The sequence below is a fragment of the Polypterus senegalus genome, chromosome 13 (assembly GCF_016835505.1).
Source record: "Polypterus senegalus isolate Bchr_013 chromosome 13, ASM1683550v1, whole genome shotgun sequence".
NCBI lineage: Eukaryota > Metazoa > Chordata > Cladistia > Polypteriformes > Polypteridae > Polypterus > Polypterus senegalus.
In genome coordinates this window covers 3,020,390-3,040,679 of record NC_053166.1, presented here as the reverse complement: position 1 = coordinate 3,040,679, position 20,290 = coordinate 3,020,390, and the positions used below count along the sequence as shown (strand labels likewise).

Here is a 20,290-nt window from a genome sequence, read left to right as displayed (position 1 = left end):
CTCTCTGTACCGTCCAGACAGGTGGGCCCATGAGAGAGTATTCTCACCGATCCTCCATACAGCTCAGTGACTCTGCAGCAGAGCCACATGGACGTCACATCACTCGGCTGGTGGTGGCCTTGTGACAGTCAGCACAGGATGACTTTTTTCAGTGTCGTCCCGTCTTGCTGTGTTTTTTTTTTGTTTTTCCATCTGATTGCTCTGGATGGACGCTTGCCTCCCTGGTGTGACAGGGGTCAGCTTAAATTGGCAGTGTCTGCTCCAGTCTGACACCCCGAGCCACCTCGGCCCTCCGGCTGCTTCTTCTGCCTTACATGGTATGTTAATTTGCCTTTTATTGTTTCTTCCCCGAGCGAAAGTCAGCAGAACTGCGAGGGGCTTCAGCAGCCAGCGAGCGAGCGAGCGAGCGAGCGAGGGAGAGAGAGAGAGAGAGAGAGAGGGAGCGGGCGGGCGAGAGAGAGAGAGAGAGAGAGACAGGGAGCGAGCGGGCGGGCGAGCGAGTCAGCCTGAAGGCATCCCATTACAGAGCCCCTGCCAAGCCTGAGCGCACAATCAGGAGGGGGCTATATAAAGTGGCTAGGTGGACTCAGCCGTCCTCACAAAAGGGATTCCGCTGTCACTCACCCCCTTGCAGTCATGCAGTCCTGACCCCCGAAGCGGCTCATTACAGAACGCCTTTCCTCCGTGCCATTCCACTTGCCGTGTTCGGAAGCCCACTGCTTGGAGTCGGGATCGGAGCTGGGACCAGCACTGCTACCTCTGAGGCGAGTTCAGGTGAGTGCGGCTCTCGTTCGGGGCGGGGGGTGCTCTTTTGTGTGCCAGCGGGGGGATTAGTGCTGAATGCACGCTGCCTGACTCTCTCTGGCTCTCGTTTTGTCTCTGTTGTCTCTTCTATGGCTTTGTGTGCCCCCCGTTCGTAGACCCAAGTGGTCTCTTTTCTTGATGGTGTCTCAAAGTTCGTTAACCAACAGGGCAAACACACATAGAGTACTCTAATGGGGCCGATGGCAGTGCCAGGATATCGATGCGGTGTTCGTCTCGGTAGTGGGGTCACATCGGGCCACTGCTATGGGGTTAGCCAATCCCATTGACCTAAATGTATTGATTGGATGGTGGTACCCTTCGGTCTGTCTGTCCAAGGGGTCCAAAGCCCCGCCATCAATATGGTGGCATTAGGCACTCTGCCCATTTCCATCACTTTCAGGCAAGAAAGCGTCAGCTGTCTGCCCGCCCTGCGGCCGTCTGACGGGGTCAAGCAGAACGTATGGACTGAAAGAATGTGAGCAGAGGTGCCCTCTGACCCGCCTTGCTATTGGCTACTTGGCATGGGCGTCTGTATTTTTAGACTTGAGAGGCATTTGCCCACCAAACACATGTGATGAGCTACCCCCAACCCTACGGCCTATTTCAGAAAGCTGGACTCTTACCTGGCAGGGCAGCCCACCCACATCACCCAAACCATGCGTCACCCATAATAAAGCCCAAGGCTGGCCAGAGGTGAAGCTGAATTGTCTGCAGAAGAGATGGGGACCACCAGTCCATCCGTGAATGTGCAGGAGAGACAGGGGGTCCGCATCACGGTCTTATATGCTGTATAGCGCCTTGCAGAACAGACAAAGCACAGAAACCCAACGTAGAGCGCACACCTGTGCAGAAAGAGGAGCAGCCGGCGAACACCTGAAATGAGCAACAAAGGCAGGCAGGCAGCGCAGGAGCGGGCACAGGAGCGGGCGCAGGGACGGGAGGGAGGAGAACAGCAGCTGAGCGCGGTAATCCAGGTGAGCCGCCGCAGTCTGTCCGCTCTGCGCTCGGGTGGCACGTCTTGACCCGCTCTCGCTTTGTCTCACATGCACGTCGGTGCCCATCTTTCAGCATTTCTACTGCTGGCACTCACGACTCGGGCAGACAGCTCACGGTGGGAGGGGACGAGTCGAGGGGCTGGAGCGCCACCGATATAATGAGTAACAAATGTGGCTTCCTCTGCGGCCAGCAGCATTGAGAGGGCGCATTTAGAAAGGGAAATTGAGCGTTTCAGCAGAAGCCAGGCGCTCTCGTTGAGGGGGCAGGGGGGCCGCACATGAAAGAGCCTTTCTTCTCACTCCAGGGGCTTCTTCAAGTTTCAGCTCTAAAAACCCAAAATGGCAACGTATCGGATGACAAAGCCGGTCAGCCGCTGTCGGCACTCGTCTTGGGAGACGGCGAGCAAATCCCTCAACTCCCAGTGGGCACAGCTAAAGCGGGACAGGCCTCGTGGGAGGTGGTCCTGGGGCGCGGCACACGTACCTCACACACGCCAGGATGCTTGTGACCGTCACTCGGCTCACAAGCTGGCCACACATAAGGTCCACTCGACTACGGCATCCTCAAGTCTGCGGAGATGGAGGCAAAGGACAGGAAGGTGGCCCGGGGACAGGAGTGACAACATGCAGAGGTGTCACACGTGCGGAGTCGGGCGCTGTACCCTAATCGAAGGCCCTCTGCGGTTTCGGCTGACGGTGTCCTATGCTGTACAATTACAGAGCGCCGCCTGATTATTACGACACGTGTAACATCTGATAGGGCACACGAGGGGCTGGCGCCTTACAGGACAGGCGCCTTGTGAAACTGGCAGCTGCCAGCATTTCAGATGTCACCTGCCAGTAGTGCGGTAGGTACTGTAGCTGAAATGGCCGCTCTGGTACTGCTTACTCCAGTTTAGGATGGTGGCACACTCGCTCATTGCCATCCTTAGCACAAGGCGGGAGCCAACACCGGATGGGGTGCCAGTCCATCTCAGTGCACACTCGCTAAACTTGCATGTCTGGAGGATTCACATGGGCACAGGGAGAACATGCACAGAAAGCGCCAGGCTGATATCTGAGCCCAGCAGCAGTAACTCCATAGCCATTAGGCAATACCTGAAGGGTCTGTTGCCACCAGGTGCCCGTGCAGATCCAAAGTGTGCCAGGCTGCATAAAGGGCTGAGCGCAGTGACGGCTTCATAAGGGTGAAGGCCTCCTTCTGATGAAGGGTGTGGATACCCGCTCGGTCAGGTGAGCGGGTCGCACATAAGCATCACGTCAGGGAATGGCATTGGAGCGACTGGTCTCGTGCCCATACACGTTAAGGGTGACCCGCCAAGGGCTCGGTGTGCTACACTTCATAAAGGGACTGCTGCTCTGGATGGCAGTGAGGTTATATGTCACGGGTGAGGTGACGCTCCATTGTACCGCTCACCGCTGCTCTTGCACGCTGCGCATGGTGGTGTCTGTTATATAAGTAAGTGCCCGGCGTGCCATGCGATACCTGTGGCGTCTTGTCTCACCTGATATACAGCACCTGACTTGACGTGCCGTTTGGTTGGCGCAATACAATCCCTCCTGGGGTGATGGGCATGACACATGGCGGGCACGGCGTGACACAAGCAGACAGCTTCTGAGGTTGCAGGTAGTGGCACGTGCTTTTAGACAACTGGTGGACTGTGGCATGTCGACAGGGCGAGTGCCATCAAAAGGGGCTGGGGTGGCAATACAGAGATATGACCCTTGTGTTGTCACAGATTATATGACGCACTTTGACATGTTGTATGTTAGAGGTGACATGTGAAGTGTGACACGAGGCGAGCCAGATGTTCCCCATGTAGTTAGAGATGACTTGGGCACAGCTGGCACTCTCTGACGTGTTTGATGTTGAATGTGGCACGTGGAGGGTCCGTGTTGTGAGCTGGACTTTGTAACTGCATTAGGTGAAGGGGGCTTTGAGCACCTAAAGTGGCACATAGGGAGGGGCAGGGCTGAGAGATGCCCGTGTGACTGTCGGGCAGTGCTGCCCTCTCCTACGTGTTTTTGTTCATTTGTTTGTGATTTGCTCCATCTTCGGCGACTCTAATGGTTTCCACAGATCTTCTTCATGTCCTTCAGGACGCCATATTGGGTTTATTATGGGAGTCGTCATTTTGTGACCTCTGCTCCAACAGTGCCATGTTTGGGTAGTGGGAGTGTGCAGTGCCAGTTGCGGGGCACTGTCTTGTACTTCCTGGAGTCCGAGATTGTGGATGTTTCAAAGCATTGACTCCCTTTGGTGGTGCGGGCACCAGGGGCATACTTCTTCTTTTGAGTTTGTGGTTGGCATTTTGAATTTCGATGACCACTTTGTGTGACGTCTTTATCTTGGTGACTGTTTCGAGTGGTACAAGTCACCTAAAGGGACTGATGTGACGTGTGGAGTGCCAGGCATGATCTACATAGTGTCAGATGTTAGTTGGCACTCTTACGTGTTTTATCGTAGGTGTGACACGTGAAGGACTCAGGGGCACATAAAGCGACTAAGGTGACTTCTGAAACGTCAAAGATCATACATGTAGCGTGTGACACATGAAGGGCCATATGGGCCACACATGGAGTGGCTGAGATGTCACGTGAAGGGAGTTGTGGGTGCCACCAGGATGGCTTGGCACCCGATACCACCATCAGATGTTTGTAGAACTTCATCCCTCCCGAGTCTCAATGTGCAGGATATGAGTTTGGGGTACACGGGGAATGCCAAAGGGGGCATCCAACCTTGAACAGACAACAAAGAGTCGGGCACACAAGAGCAGAGAACACAAGCAAGAGAGACAGAGGGAAAAAATGACATCCTGAGACGGACGAGGGAGACAAAGAATAAAGAGAGGAGGAGGAGGAGGGACACAGACAGACAGACAGACGGGCAGACGGGCAGAAGCAGGGCGACGGTCGCACTCCACACTTCCCCCGCAGCCGTGGCTCACCAGAGCTTTTACTCACAAGCCGAACAGACGCAGGGAGCAGAAAAGGCCGCCATCTGCCAAGCAAAAAATCCCGGGGAAGCAATTAAACGGAAAGCTGTTTGCAATATGCGGCGGCGGCGAGTGGAAAAGTCAGGGACTCAGGAATGAAGTTATTAGGCTGGGACGGGAAGTTTGCGCGTCAGCAGAAACGCAGCCTGGGAGTGCAGAGAGGCTCCCTCGCCCGCTTCTTACCGTTCTTTACGTGGCAGCTTGCATGTTTGGGACATCTAGTGGGCACAGGCCGCTGGCAGTGGCCACCAGACGTTATACCCACGAGTCGCTGTCCCTCTGCCCATTGTGAAGCGCGCAGCGCAAAGCAACTGGCAGTGCCCCCCGGCCCACCTGGACGCGCTCGGAGGACAGCCACTAAAGTGACAGAGAAGAGAAGGAGATGACACACATGCACGTCTCTTCCCTACCCACTTTCATCTCCTTGGCAGGCAGCATCCTCTTCCTGTGCCCACCAGTGCCGCACGAGGGTGCTAATTTGAACGGTGGCCTATATTTATGAGCCTGAGGCAGCCGAGTCGAGTTAACCCTGAAATGGCACAGCGATGGCCCCAGTGGCACTGACGGCCCGAGTCCCAGCTGCACTTGAGACGATGTCACACAGCTGCCTGTCGGACTCTGGGGGCTGCGAGTGAGCCAAGATGTGCCCCCCTCAAGTGTCACCGTATCCCTCTGAGCTTTAACCAGCAGCGCCTGGAAGGAAGGATCTAGAAGAGTGTGTGTGTTTGTGTGTGTGTGTGTGTGAATAATGAGCCCCCCAGCCCCCACTTCTGTCCCAATGTCACACTGAGGGGCTCATTCCATTCAGCTCACTGATGATTGACCAGAGGAGCAGAAAATGATGATCCAAAAATGAGCGTCTCGTCCGCCGCGGCCGCCTCCTTTGACATGGTAAGTAATGAGAAACGAGCTCAGCCAAGCAGCGCTAAGTCGACGGGCGGGCAGGCGGGCGGGCGCTCCTCTGCAATTTGCCAGTGATTCATCGGCCTAATCTCTGCCATCCAGCCGTCAGGACTGGACCATGAATCACAATGCCCCGCACCTCACTGTGAATGATGGGGGGGACCCCCAGGGGGAGTAAGCAGCCAGTCCGGTGTCCTCTCACCCGCCACCACCCTAATGGTTGGTCAGGCCAGGCCAGTAACGTCGAACGGTACTGAGGAGACACCTGGCGTTATGCCGCCACGCCCCTCTGGAATGTGCCCGAGTGGCACTGAAACACATCCTAAGAAAAGAGCAGGCCTGCCTGGCGACTAAACACAGCGGGTCAAGGCTCCCCAAGTGTGAAGAGGTGCCAAGCCTCAAAATGAGATCATTAGTCAGCCTTTGTTATCACACAGGAATACAGTGGCATGGCATCTAATACCAGTAGAACAACAGTGCAGGCTACCGGCGGGCAGACATCACACACATGAATTAACATGGGGGCACAGGAAGATGGCATGGCAGATGAAAACAGAGGGAACATCAGACTAAACGTGCTGATACCATTTACACGATCAAAAGGAGAAAGAGGGCAGCACATGGGCACAGCGGCACGGGTTATGTCTGGGTGGCTCCTTCTCCAGGTTTACTGCCCTCCGCACACATCCAACTCTTAATCTTAAACTGGCCCAGCGTGTGTCCTGAATATCACCAGGCTCAGGGGGTCCTGTGTCCCACGGAAGCTCAGGTGCCACCCACAGCCCAGACAGTCGAGATGGCGGTGCCACCGTCCAGTAGCAAGGAGTCGGTTTTCAGCAGCGCAGAGACGCAGAGAGTTAAGAATCGAAGCCGCGCTCGCACCTCAGCTGTGAAGAGGAAGGCGAATTTGGCAAATTCAAAAAACAGCTTTACTGCACGACAGTGAATGGCACTGCCCCCGCACTGGCAATGCCACCGCAACAAACTCCTTGTCAGAGATTCATCAGAGGCTTGCTGGCTACGGGGCTCTCGTCATTTTAAAGCACTGCAGCTCGGGTTGGGCTGGTTCAAATGGTCACCTGGCGTCCCTCTGCCCCACGGAGGTGACGTCTGCCACAGGGTCACAGGGCCAGGTGTAGACACGGGGGATTCTGGGAGTGTGCCCACTCCGCTTGTTACTTTGGTAGGCCTTTGCTGTGTACCCCCATATTAAGGGGTTTTCAGGTCTTCGGTTGTTAGCGACGCAGTTGGGGACCCTCAGAGTCCTCTGAAAGCTGCGCTTGTCCAGCATGCTGACCCCCCAAACTCGGGCAGCCACACCACTAACTCTACAAAGGCCAAGCTTCTAAAAAGGCCCGAATCCTCAAGTAGGCCTAAAAGACCGACTTGGGAGAGGGGAGGCATTCAAACCCCAGGCCCAAAAGTGAGAAAAGTACAACTGGCCAGCTAGAAATGAAATACCCGTTCAAAGTGACAGCGGCACGGTGGCGCAGTGGTGGCACTGCTGCCATGCAGTCAGGAGACCCGGGTTCGTGACTTGGCATGTTCTCCCACCGTCCAAAGACATGCAGGTTGGGTGCATTGGTGACCCTAAATTGTCCCTGGCGCCCTGCCCGGGTTTTGTTCCTTCATTGCACCCTGCACTCCAGCAGACCCCCGTGACCCTGTGTTAGGACATAGAGGGTTCAAAGTGACAGACCCCGTGGGGCGTGTGGTGTCTCCACACGGATAACAAAGCATGTGATAGAACAGGCGACTGTGAAACTCTCAGTCACGACGTCCTCGTCTCGTCACCCAGCCGTACGCTGAAAACACCAAATGCTGTCAAATCGACTCCTTTGGTGACACAAAAGTCACGAGTGACAGATGCTGTTTGCGTCGTCCGCTGCCCGCTTAGCTTTAACGATAACCTTAGAGGTGTCGGGTCTCAATCCAGGTGGTCTGGCGGGTGCACCCCCCCAACCTCACTCTGTCAGCTGCATGAAGACGTAAAAGCAGAAAGAGCACGAAGCTCCGCAAACCTAACAAAGGCCAGTCAGTCAGTCAGTCAGTCAGCCATTTTCCAACCCGCTATACCCTAACCAGCCAGCACAGGGCACAGGGCACAAGGCAGGAACAAACCTCGGGCAGGGTGCCAACCCACCACAGGGCCCTAAGCAAAATGAAAAATCTGAAACAAAAGAGAAGCAGAAGATCCAAATAAATCAACTTCCAGAGAAGGGCACCACGAGCAGCCTGCACCAGCGCGAGACCCCCACACACAGCTCTGGCATCACGAATATTAAAAGAATAAATGACAAATTCCACAAAATGTCAAAAAGCTGCAAAATAAAAGACCACCAAAGAATGAAGTTAATAAAACATTTTGAACAAACATCACACTAAAAACACCAAAGACCACGCTAAGCACACCGTGGCACTGCCAGTCACTGCCACTGCTATCACACGGTGACGTCATCACGGCGTGAGCATCGCAGAAGGTGACGCGGCACTCCGGGGATCCGAGACGCTGGACTTGTGCTTTCTTGGGCGAGTGGGCATCTGCGCAGAATCAACAGGACTTTAAACCTTTGTGCCCTCGATGTCGTGACCATCGCCTTCTTTTGCTTATCTGATCCCTCGCCATTCTCAGCCGTGCCCTTCCAGCCGGACCCCTCGCCTTATGCCACTGTCACAGCTGTCCCAGGATTTTGCTTGTTGTACCTTCAGCTTTCAGTAGATTTTGTGTCTGACCATTTTTTAGTACATGCGCTATGCCATCTTGTCTTCCTATGGGCACTGCCACTTTGCGCTCACATTGGTAGCCACATCAGTTCTCTGCCAGGCTTGTACCCACTTGAACTTACAATGTCTGACGTTTAAACTGTTCTGTGAAGATTCCAAGGGTTTGGGAACAACTTGGGTTGCACATTTCGGGGCACCATCTTGGCTTTGACCTCACAGTGTCCTGTTTATTTGCTGGTCCACCTGGCCCCTCATGTTCGGTGGTCTCGCTGAGACACTGCAGAGCAGCCCTGACTGCTGGGCTCCCATAAGACAGGAGCAGAGCCTCTGTCCCTGCCTAGTTACCAAAAGGTGACAAGGACAGCAGTAACAATTAGTTACGTTTCTCTAGTGCCTTCCTACCAAGTCAGAGTCCTTGGCACAGACAGCGTTGTGCCACTTCAACCACCGGCAATGTACAGCTTTCACTGGATGATGTGATGGCACCAGTTCTTGTGCCAGTACACTCACCACACATAGGAGGTAAAGGGGTATGAGAAAGAGTTAGCCAATAAGGGGCACAGAATGGACTAGGTCACGGTTGGCAGTTTGGGGTACACCTTCTCTTTTACAGCCCAGAGAGTTGGGGTCTCATCTCTAGAATGGCTGCTCTTCCTCCCAGTATCCTCTCCCATCCCACAGACGCATGTCACGTTATCTGTCAGCTCTAAATTGGCCTGGCGTGGCTGAGCTTTGATGTGCAACAGTGTGTGCCCTGCAACAGACTGGCACATGCCTAAATCGGGTACCACCCAACAATATTAAACTTAAATGTTTACAAAATGGAGGAATGAACGAGTGTTCATTCTAACCCTAACTCGGTCAGGGTCACACCACCAAACGGGTAAGGGCTGTGATGTCAGGTGAATAAGGCAGAACGTAAGAGGTTCATACTGGCATTCCGACAGTGTGGCAAGATGGCGATGGCGCCAGGCTCACCTTTTGCTTTAACTTTGACGTTTTACTGCTGCAGGTAGCGGGACACTAAAGCAGGGCGGGCAGCTTTGCTAAATGCTGTGTGGTAAAACCCACCATGAGACCTGCCAATGCAAGTCACGCCAGGCCAGTAGGACTAACAGGCATCATGGGAAAATGATTGGGAGGGATTAACGAGGAGCGTCAAACATATCCTTTAATATCGATATGACCCATCAAGACCACCTACAGCTCTGCCCACCCAGATGAACAGAGGGCTAAACCAGGCTTGTGCCAATCCTCCCCACCATGTGAATTACTGCCCTCACTGGGCACTCCACATGACTGTACGCTCAATTGGAGGACATGGGTGGGCTGGCATCTTCTCTGGAGGGCAGGGATAGTGGGGGGGCAATCACCTGACAAGAAGATGCACAAACATTTTAACACCTTCAACAACAAAGTTACGCACGAAAGCAAATTGAGGAATTGGATTCAGTGCCCAAAAGATACCCGGAGTCCATGAACCCAAAATAAACACTAAAAGCCATGAAAATAAAACTTGGAATGAAAGAAGAAGGAGAAGGAAAAAGGAACAAGTAAGGAGCGCGAGGAAGCCTTAGGGACCAGGACAGGCCTGTGTGCTCTGGGACCCCAAAAAGTGTCCTTAATACCCGCCTGTTGGCCACCGTCACAGTTTAAATTACAACTCCAGGATTTGAATCTCATAAAGAAACGAAGGACGCTTGATGGAAAAGAGACACGAGGAGACGTGGACCGTGAAACGGGATGGATACCTGAACACAAATACACGACCCAATAGCAGAGCTCAAAATCACACCAGGTGGGCCGCCTTCTGACAGACCCCCCCCCCAAGCCTTGACCCTCTAAGAAGACAAAGAAAAGACCCTCATAGGGAAAAATAAAATGAGAGACCCCTTTGCAGGTAGGGTGGGCGTCCAGTGGGTGTTCTGCGCAGAGTGCCACTCCATGCCCCCTTACCCTCTCTAGTGTCACCCTCCGTCACACGTGTGTGGTGTTACACTTGAATCTGAATCCCTCCATAATTCAGAACCTGCGTACCGCAATCCCAGCAGCCTTGGAGTTAATCCCGGGTGGACTGGGCACACTCACCCACATCATGCCAATTTAGAGTTTGGCATGTGGAAAGTAAAGGAAAATGAATACCCACAGGCATGACAATTGCACCCATGTCGATGGAGCAGGGAGGTAAACCACCATGGCGTCTGCACCAGGAAGGCCTGACAAATGTAAACCCGTACAGCTGTGTGGTACAGTTCAGGTGAGGACCACCTCACGATTTCCCGAAAAGCAGGCCCTCCAGGCTGGGCATGTGGGTGGGAGGTAAGATAAAACGAGGAGACTCTCAAAGGCAACTGCACCCACAAGACTGGACACGCAGTCAGGGACGCAGGAATCTGCCCCTTCACTCCACGTCTGCCGCGGCGGCGGCACAAATCCTCTCATTACCTACAAATGACTCAATTCAGAGCCCCCCTTTACGCCCAGAGGCGAGGGCGGCCTGGTGCAGCGATGCCACTGCTGTCTTCTCACAGGAGCCGGCAAACAGATGTCAACCCGCATGGGAGCCCTCCAAAAGCAGCTGCTGGGAGCTATAAAAGGAGTCCTGAGCAACGCCCCCAGCCCCGGGCCAGGTGGGCACACTAAACAGAACGAGCACAGGAACATCCAATCAAGATGTAATGAGGAGCCGAGCCGCCCTGGCACAGTGCAATCGCTTTACCCATTGGCAGGCCTAAGACTGGCAGCTCAGGTGTCTGGAGCCTTGCTGATGGGCTCCGCCTCCTCAGATGTCCTGCCCAGACGCTGGGCCCCGCCTCCTCAGGTGTCCTGCCCAGACGCTGGGCTCCGCCTCCTCAGGTGTCTCGCGCCGCTTCTTTCCATCCCTGCCTTTAAACGCGTTCGTTCCTCCCTCTCTCACCCGTGAAAGGCGATCCTATGAAGGCCTGAGCTCCTCTATAATCCCCCCGTCTCACCTTACACTTATCCCTGTGTCCCTGTCACCATCTCCTTATCTTTCAGGAACCCTCCACCCTGCCCCCGAGTGTGCCCGAGTGCCGAAGCCGCCGCTGGTCGCTCCCAGGAGAGCCTCCACCACTCACAGAAGTATGGCTCCGCCAAGGTGTCTCCTGACATGCCTGCTTACCGTCGCCGTGCTCGACTGGGCCCACGCCGGACTGATCAAGAAAGTCCTGCGGCACAGAAGAGAGTCCCTCACAGCGGAGAACGTCACCCTGCCCGACGCGGACCAACCGGTGGTCTTCAACCACGTGTACAACATCAACGTTCCTCAGGGCTCCCTGTGCTCCGTCGACCTCGACTCCCCCGGCAGCACCGATCTCAACCCGAAAGCCGCCTCGCCGGTTCAGTCCACGGAGCACACGCTGGACTCGGAGAACCAGATCGTCTTCACCCACCGCATCAACATTCCCCGACAGGCCTGCGGCTGCGAGGGTCTCCCCAGCATCAAGGATCTGCTGAGCCGGCTGGAACTTCTCGAAGGCCAGGTGTCCGCCTTGAAGGAGCAGTGTGCTGGCAGCACGGGCTGCTGCGGAACGCCGGCCATAGGTAAGGAGGACCGGGTGGGGGATTGGGAACCTTGCGAGGGGGCTCACTCCCTAATGCACTCTTGTCACCTTCCAGGTGCGCTGGAGACCAAGCCCTACTGCAATGGCCACGGGAACTACAGCACCGAGAGCTGCAGCTGCGTCTGTGATCCGGGCTGGACGGGGCCCAACTGCACGGAGGCCGAGTGCCCCAACGACTGCCAGGACCAGGGCCGCTGCGTGGACGGCCGCTGCGTCTGCTTCGAAGGCTTCACCGGGGAGGACTGCGGGACGGAGGCCTGCCCGGTGGACTGCGGCGAGAACGGCCAGTGCGTCGAGGGGGTCTGCGTCTGCGCCGAAGGCTTCTCCGGGGAGGACTGCTCCCAGACCAACTGCCCCAACAACTGCCTGGGACGCGGGCGCTGCGTCGAGGACGAGTGCATCTGTGACGAGGGCTTCACCGGAGACGACTGCTCCGAGCTCATCTGCCCCAACGACTGCTACGACCGCGGCCGCTGCGTCAACGGCACGTGCTTCTGCGACGAGGGCTTCACCGGAGAGGACTGCGGCGAGAAGACCTGCCCGGGCAACTGCAACAATCGCGGCTTTTGCGTCGACGGGCAGTGCGTGTGCAGCGCCGGCTACACCGGCGAAGACTGCGGGGAGCTCACCTGCCCCAACAACTGCAACAACAGGGGGCGCTGCGTCGACGGCCAGTGCGTCTGCGATCAGGGCTTCACCGGCGAGGACTGCGGCGAGCTCTCCTGCCCCAACAACTGCCAAAACAGGGGGCGCTGCGTCGACGGCCAGTGCGTCTGCGACGAGGGCTTCACCGGCCCAGACTGCAGCCAGCTGACCTGCCCCAACGACTGCTTGGGACGCGGCCGATGTGTGGACGGCCAATGCGTCTGCCATGCTGGCTTCACCGGCGAGGACTGCGGCGAGAAGACCTGCCCCAACGACTGCTTCGGGCGGGGGCGCTGCGTCGACGGCCAGTGCGTCTGCGACGAAGGCTTCACGGGAGAGGACTGCGGCGAGCTGACCTGTACCGACAACTGCAACGACAGGGGGCGCTGCGTCAACGGCCAGTGTGTGTGTGACGAAGGCTACATTGGCCTGAGCTGTGCTGAAGGTAAGGACACCATGACTCGAGATGCCAGTATTGTGATTTGAGGAGCTGCCCCCTGGTGGCCCTCAAGACTTGGCTGCCAGGGGTACCTCCTCACACTTGCCAGTCCACTCAAGTTTAGCCCAGTATGACTGGCAGCACTAGGGTCTGGGTTGGGGCTACTTATGTGGTCCAGGCCAGTAACCTGTCCCATTCTGTTTATGCAGTGTCCCCTCCTAAAGACCTCTTGGTCACAGAAGTGACTCCCGAAACAGTCAACCTGACATGGCACAATGAGATGACAGTCACCGAGTACCTGATTACCTACGTGCCCACTGCCGTTGGGGGTCTGGAGCTGGACTTCCGAGTGCCCGGGGACAAACGGGCTGCCACCATACAAGAGCTGGAGCCTGGCGTTGAGTACCTGGTGAAGGTCTACGCCGTTCTGAACAATCAGAAGAGCATCCCGGTCAGCGCCCGCGTGTCCACACGTAAGTCTAGTCGGCAGAACGTGGCAGTTAGAGGGCCTGCGGCTCTGGCACCATGCTCACTTTGTCCTGCTGCTTCCCTCTCTGCAGATATCCCGGAGCCCGAAGGTCTGAGGTTCAAATCGGTACGCGAGACCTCAGTTGAGGTGCAGTGGGACCCCCTGGAGATCAACTTTGACGGATGGGACCTCATTTTCAGAAACACAGTAAGCGAGGCGCAAGATCCGGGATGGAGCACACGCTCACTCTTACTGGGGCACCACTGGGCCGCGCCCGACTAATAAGGGAAGCCACACACAGAGAGACTGGCACCTAATTCAGAGAGGCCCGCTGTCTCTAACGTGTGTCGCCACATGGTTGGCGCTCGCTGCACATGCAGTAAGTACACAATAACCGGTGGTGGCGGCAGAGTCCCGTCACCCTGGCTCTCCTCCTGCATCGTGAAGAAGGTCAGCTCAGCTGATTTGACCAAGACTGATCTCTGAGCAGGACACGCTGGTCACTCTTAGCTAAGGTGACAAAATCTCAGGCTGGTGACATTACCAAATACAGTGGGCTGAAAAAGTATTTGAGCCCCTCCGGAAAGCCCCCGTATTTCCATCATTCCCACCTATAAGAATCACAGTGAACTTCTCCTTCTCTGTCCACACATTTTGAAACATTTAGGGCTCGGTGAACTGAACAAATGCAAATTGACGGTCATGTTGTGAAAAATGCTGTTGAAAAAGTAATGGCCCCCTTCACTTGACACCTAGCCAATAACTGCGTGGCACACCTGGATGGAGGCCATTGTTCCCATTTCAAAGTGTGAAGGCTTCCAATTGTGAACTGCAATTTTGAGACCACAAATGTTCAATCGGATTCTGATCCGGAGTCTCCAGACCCGTGCTTTGGTTACGTTGGCACAGTGTTTTTAGGGTCACTGTCCTGCTGAAGCGTCGTCCGAGCCCCAATTTCATGGCTGACGCTTGAAGGGTTTCTTCCAAAATCTGGATCTACCTCTTCCTGCCCCTTCTTCCTTCAGCACGGACAAGGGTGCCAAGTGCCTGCCCTAGAGAAGCAGCCCCAAACCATGATGCCCCCCCACCATGCTTGACGGTAGGGACGGGGTTTGCCCTTCCTTCCATCCGCCAGAGACCGAAGCACAGGACTCCAGAACGCAGGGCGACTCTTGTCAAGATGTCTGTTAGCGAATTCGAGTCGAGCTTCAGATGGCATGTTTTTAGTGGTGCCATGCAGCCTGCCCTTCGCTATTGTAGCCCAGCTTTGCAGATAGTCGGCGAGCGGCACCTTAGTATTTGCCCGGACTCCTCTGACGAGTTTTCTGGACGTTTTCTTTGTTATTTTAACAGGGCGGCTGCTTCACTTCGCTGCGATGGCCTTCACGGGGGACACACTGAGGCTAAGGAGCTTGGCAGTCTTCTTGGCACCACTGCCATCTTTAAGCTTCTCAGTCACAAGTTGAAAGTTCCCTTGTCTTGGTCAGTTTTTGTGGTTTCACCAGATAAGCCGCCCGCCTGTCCTGCCTTCTCAGTTGTGTGTCCCTAAGAATGGCGAGACCACCCAACGCGCCAGAGGACTGCTGGCTTCACTGTCCTCATCCCCCTTACCGCCCTGTTGCCAGTCCCACGCTCTCTGAGCTATTAGGGCTCCATTACTTAGTCAATATGCTCTTTATCGAAATTTGATTTTCAGGATGTTTTAGAGGGCGGCACGGTGGCACAGTGGGTAGCGCTGCTGCCTCGCAGTTTGGAGACCCGTCTGGGTTCACTTCCAGGGTTCTCCCCCGTTTCCCCCCATAGTCCAAAGACATGCAGGTTCGGTGCATTGGCGATCCTAAATTGTCCCTAGTGAGTGCTTGGTGTGGGTGTGTGTGTGCCCTGTGGTGGGCTGGCGCCCTGCCCGGGGTTTGTTTCCTGCCTTGCGCCCTGTGTTGGCTGGGATTGGCTGCAGCAGACCCCCGTGGCCCTGTAGTTAGGATATTGCCGGATGGATGACGGACGGATGTTTTAGTGCCAATGTATCGTCAAGGAGGCCCTCGTTTTTATGTACCAGTAGGAAACTAAAGAACAATATTAGAGGAAATGTGAACTTTGTCTGGGGGGTCAAATACTTTTTCACCCCACCATAACTGGCGGACATAACTGGCATAAAGGGCAGCTGAGCCGTGTCCGGGCCGGGGGGTTAGCGGGGAGACGGCCAAGGGTGCCACACTCAGCCCTTCTTTTCCAATTTCAGAAAGAAGAGAACGGCGAGGTGACCAAAAGCCTGACTCGTCCAGAGACCTCCTACATCCAGCCTGGTCTGGGGCCTGGCCAGGAGTACGAGGTGACGCTCCATGTGGTCAAGAACAGCAGCCGAGGACCGGGCGCCACCAAGAACGTCATCACAAGTGAGTGCCAATGGAGGCTGAGCGCCGGGCAGGAGGAACAGGCCGATTACCCAGGGCCTCATTTATGGCCGAGAATTCCGAGGCAGTCAAACCGGAGGGAGTTTGGCCGCATAAGCAGCTCCACATGTTCCTCGACTAGCAGAGGGGAGGGCAGCGGGCTCGAGACCCCTGCAGCCCCCTCACACAAGGAGACCGGAGGCGCCCACCACAGGCCAGATGGAAAGCGACAGTGGGGCCTTCCTGACATTCCTTGTGATGGTTTTACTGCCGTGAGATCAAAGTGTGGGGTGGGGGGGGGGGGTTCACCACGTTGAGCAGGGTCAGCGGACCACTGCTGGTTTGATAAACACGCCTGAGGGTGACAGTGCTGGGAGGCAGACACACAGGAGCAGAGGTCTCCTTTCACAGTGCCCGCTGCCCGACTTGGCAGGCGCTGAGTGAGGAGTGAAAGGGGCTGGCATCTCCTGCTCTCTCGTTACTCTTCTCTGCCATGGGGGGGGCGCTCTCGGTGCTGTAGAAAGCCGTTCGGCGGGCCGCTCACCAGTGTGCATTCTTTGCAGGAATTGACGCGCCGAGCAAAGTCGACGTGAGAGATGTGACGGACTCCACGGCCATCGTCACCTGGTTCAAGCCCATCGCTCACGTGGACGGCGTCAGCCTGTCATACGGACCGAGTGACGAGCCCGCGGAGCGCAAGAGCATCGAGTTGTCACCAAATGACCGCCAGTACAGCTTTGGCAACCTGCGGCCGGACACAGAATATGAAGTGACGCTGGTGTCCAGGCGAGGCAGCATGACGAGTGACCCGGTCTCCAGGACTTTCACCACAGGTGACCAAAATAAACCTCGTCGGTTACTTCAGTGGGCAGAAGGGTGGGCAGCGCTGGGGCGCTCTATCCATATGTGCAGTAGCTCCTGGTCAGACGACACTGTTGGCATTATGGTGCTTACAGCGACACACACTAGAAGGCATACGAGGGGCACATGGAAACACTGGCAGGGATATGGGGGTCCCAGTTTGGCCATTAAGCCCCTGAACTACATACTGTACGCAATCTGCCTCTGATGAGCAGCATAACGGGCGACATCTCACCTTCGGTTACCCACAGGCCTCCCTGTGCTGCCAACTCCCTTTACATTTGTGAACGAGGAGCAGCTCTGCTTAGGTGGTCTGCCGGCTGCCCCCCGATGAAGCCACTGCTGTCTAACTAAGCCTCTCCTCAGATGTAATTACAGCAAATGTCACCGTATCTAGCCCGGAGCCTCCCTGTCACTAATCCCTACCTGGGGCACTCTGCAGCAGGGCACTCCGCCTGGCAGGTGTAAAATTGTTCTGGCTGACCTCGGGCATCGTGCCAGCGACAACAGACGCAGCCAGCCAGCGATACGGCTCGCTTGTGTGTGTGTGTGTCTGTCTTCGGTGACATCGTGGGGCAGGCAGGCCGGCAGGCAGGCACACTTCCGCTCCAATCCATGTTTCCGAGACACGTATCCCATATCAAGCAGGGATCCTGCCTGCTGAGCCCACCGAGATGTAAGACGATGCGTTATTCACGCGAGTGGCCACTCATCGAGACGCTCCAGAAATGACAGCATCGTCTTACAGCGCTCATCTTTGAGAGGCCAGTGTGTGTGCTCACAGGATGTGGCAAGCAATGCCCTCCTCACCCTGCTGTGCCACCAGTGCCCCTGACCTCACGTGTACAAATCTCTCATTCCAGAACTGGATGCCCCCAAGAACCTGGAGCGAGTTTCCCAGACAGAAAACACCGTCACTCTGGAGTGGCAGAACAGCAAGGCCAACGTGGACAGCTACCGGATCAAGTACTCGCCGCTGGCAGGAGGGGATCACGCCGAGATCAGTGTGCCCAAGAGCAGGCAAGCCACCACCAAGGCAACCATCACAGGTAAGACCCCCAGTCTTTTGAAAAGAGTCCCTTTAGAGGGGTGCGCAGCACACGTGCCCCCTGGAAACTGTCCGAGGTGCTCTGTAAAGGCTGCTCTGGCCAGGTAAAGCGGAGGAGCAGGCCGGCCAGGGCAAAGGTGCCAGGAGAAAGGTTTGTGTATCTAAGGTGGTGAGAAACGGACCTGTGAGCCCTACCATGTCACCCTGTATAGCGCCTTTCACCGAGTACCAACTCATATTTACTGCCATCATGTGCGTAAAGCCCATCACAAGTACCAGAGGGCGTTCGGCGGGCATTCGGCAGACGCTGGCACTGAGGGGTGAGCTGCTTGTTCAGAAGACGTTCACCCTGAACCAACTGGGAGGATCTCCTTATATTTAAACGCCTATGCGTGGAAGTGGGCGGGTCTGTCTGTACAGCCAGGAAGTGAGAGGCGGAGTCGGGGTGAGTGCTCCGCCTCTGTGGAAACAGAAACTCGCTCAGCCGCTAACACCACAAGTGAGGCGAGCACATCGGTGAAAAGAAACCTCCGAAGAAAGACAAACTCGCTAGGCTGCTAGTACAGAATCGATGCCAGCATGTTGGCAAAAAGAATCCTCCGATGAGAGAGATGCCCAGAGTCGTTCCTTTCGATTACCTGACATCTCGACATTTCACTTCCTTGTCTGATGATTTCAATAGTTTCTAGGACTCTGGGCTTCTTCCAGCACGGCCTTACACAGCTGGTCTTCTTCCATCATACGCTAGCGTGGCTGTTTGTCTGTCTGTCCAGGATTTTAAATCGCCTGCCACTCGCAAACCGATTGACCTGAAATTAGTTACACAAATACTACGAGACGTCTACTGTCTGCTCTCAGGGTGATGACTGACCTCTAAGGTTAATCCTCTTTTTATTTTATTATATAATCAACTCTCAGTAGTGGCCAGCAGGGCGGCAGTGTGGCACATGTGTACGGGCGCCGCTCTCATCCCTCCCACCTTCGGCGTCACCTCCCCCACCTCTTCATATCTGAAATCGTTCTTGAGGCGGATTGAAGACTTAAGTGACAAATTAAAGAAAACACACTAAGTGATCGCAACACAAACACGGACTTCATCAGTTTAAATGGGAAAAGATGGCGACAGAAGAAGAGAAGACGCGGGCCACTAAGGTGGAGAAAAGATGAGCTGCTCAGGAAGGAACAAGCGCATCAACCTCTGAGCAAACGAGTGATAAGCGTACAGAGAAAGAGTAGGAGTGCTCAAGTCAAGTGGATTCACTGAATGTTATTGTGATAGATAGATAGATAAGTGAAAGGCGCTATATGATAGATAGATAGATAGCATAGTTGGCAGGATTACATAGAGTGAAAGGCGCTATATGATAGATAGATAGATATAGATAGATAGATAGATAGATAGATAGATACTTTATTAATCCCTAGCAGTGCATGTGCCATTATTGGTATTCAATACAATTTATTGTTGTGTAGCCCAAAGTCACACAAGGAGGGCCGCAATGGGCTTTGACAGGCCCCTCCTCCTGACTCTCTAAGAAGAGAAGGAAAAACTCCCAAGAAAAAAACCCTAGTAGGGAAAAAAATGGAAGAAACCTCAGGGATGGCCGTTCAAAGAGAGACCCCCCCTCCCCCCATTTCCAGGTAGGCGGGGGTGCAGTGGGTGTCAAATAACGAGGGTCAGTAGAACACAAGACACAGAACGGACCCCAAGTCATCCTCGACGCAGTATAATGTTCCACGTACAGAGCAGAACTGAACAGTAGGTGACATCCCATAATAGGATTCCGATAGACTGACGGATTCACAGATCAGAATCAGAGCCACTTGTGAACGCACTACTTGGACTGGAGCTGCTCAGCAAGGCGCCAGCAATCTCTCGCTTATACTGCGTCAGAGTGACACGTAGGCCACCCCAGGTGATGAACGGTGACCACATGCCAGTAATGGCGGCCATGACAAGAGGCGCACACTGACTGAATATTTATTCACTTTGCTTTGTAGCCATCAGTCCACCATTTCACTCATCATGGTCCTGGTTGACATGGCCACGAGCAACGGGGCCAAGCAGAGTCCGATGCCAGTAAGTGCCGCCTGCCCAGGGTGACGGCCACGTGACTGCTGCACTCTTGAGCTGGAGTGACACAGGTCAGGCTTTATGTGGTAGCGGAGTCCACACGCGGCCAGCAGCTTCACGGTTTACCAAAGAAAACTGGAACTGTCACTTGGCCAAATGTCACCCTTAAATTGGACGTGATGTCATGTGCCCCTCATGATCGTTTGGGGACACTTGTGTGTGTGAAGGGAGGACCCCCATCCTGACCTTAGCAGCAGCTTCAGAAGCACAGCGAGTGTCCCATGATAGAGAGTGCCACCATCACCTGACGAAGGGAATCGGACCAAGGGTACCCTAAAACTGAAAGAGACCCCCAGTG

The 20,290-nt window shown here is 55.1% G+C and overlaps 1 protein-coding gene across 2 annotated transcripts in view; it reads left to right on the top strand.

Annotated features, from left to right (window-relative positions):
• Positions 1-450: 450 nt before the first annotated feature.
• LOC120542391 (tenascin-like) overlaps positions 451-20,290 on the top strand; it is a 52,585-nt gene continuing 32,745 nt past the window's right edge. The window contains exons 1-8 of one of the 2 annotated variants that reach the window (XM_039774829.1): positions 451-774; positions 11,441-11,986; positions 12,062-13,096; positions 13,300-13,563; positions 13,651-13,766; positions 15,799-15,952; positions 16,513-16,782; positions 17,674-17,859. In XM_039774829.1, the coding sequence (XP_039630763.1) occupies positions 11,527-11,986; positions 12,062-13,096; positions 13,300-13,563; positions 13,651-13,766; positions 15,799-15,952; positions 16,513-16,782; positions 17,674-17,859 (2,485 nt within the window). In that variant the 5' untranslated portion in view covers positions 451-774; positions 11,441-11,526. The remainder of the gene's footprint in view (positions 775-11,440; positions 11,987-12,061; positions 13,097-13,299; positions 13,564-13,650; positions 13,767-15,798; positions 15,953-16,512; positions 16,783-17,673; positions 17,860-20,290) is intronic. The other variant, XM_039774830.1, reaches the window with a different exon arrangement.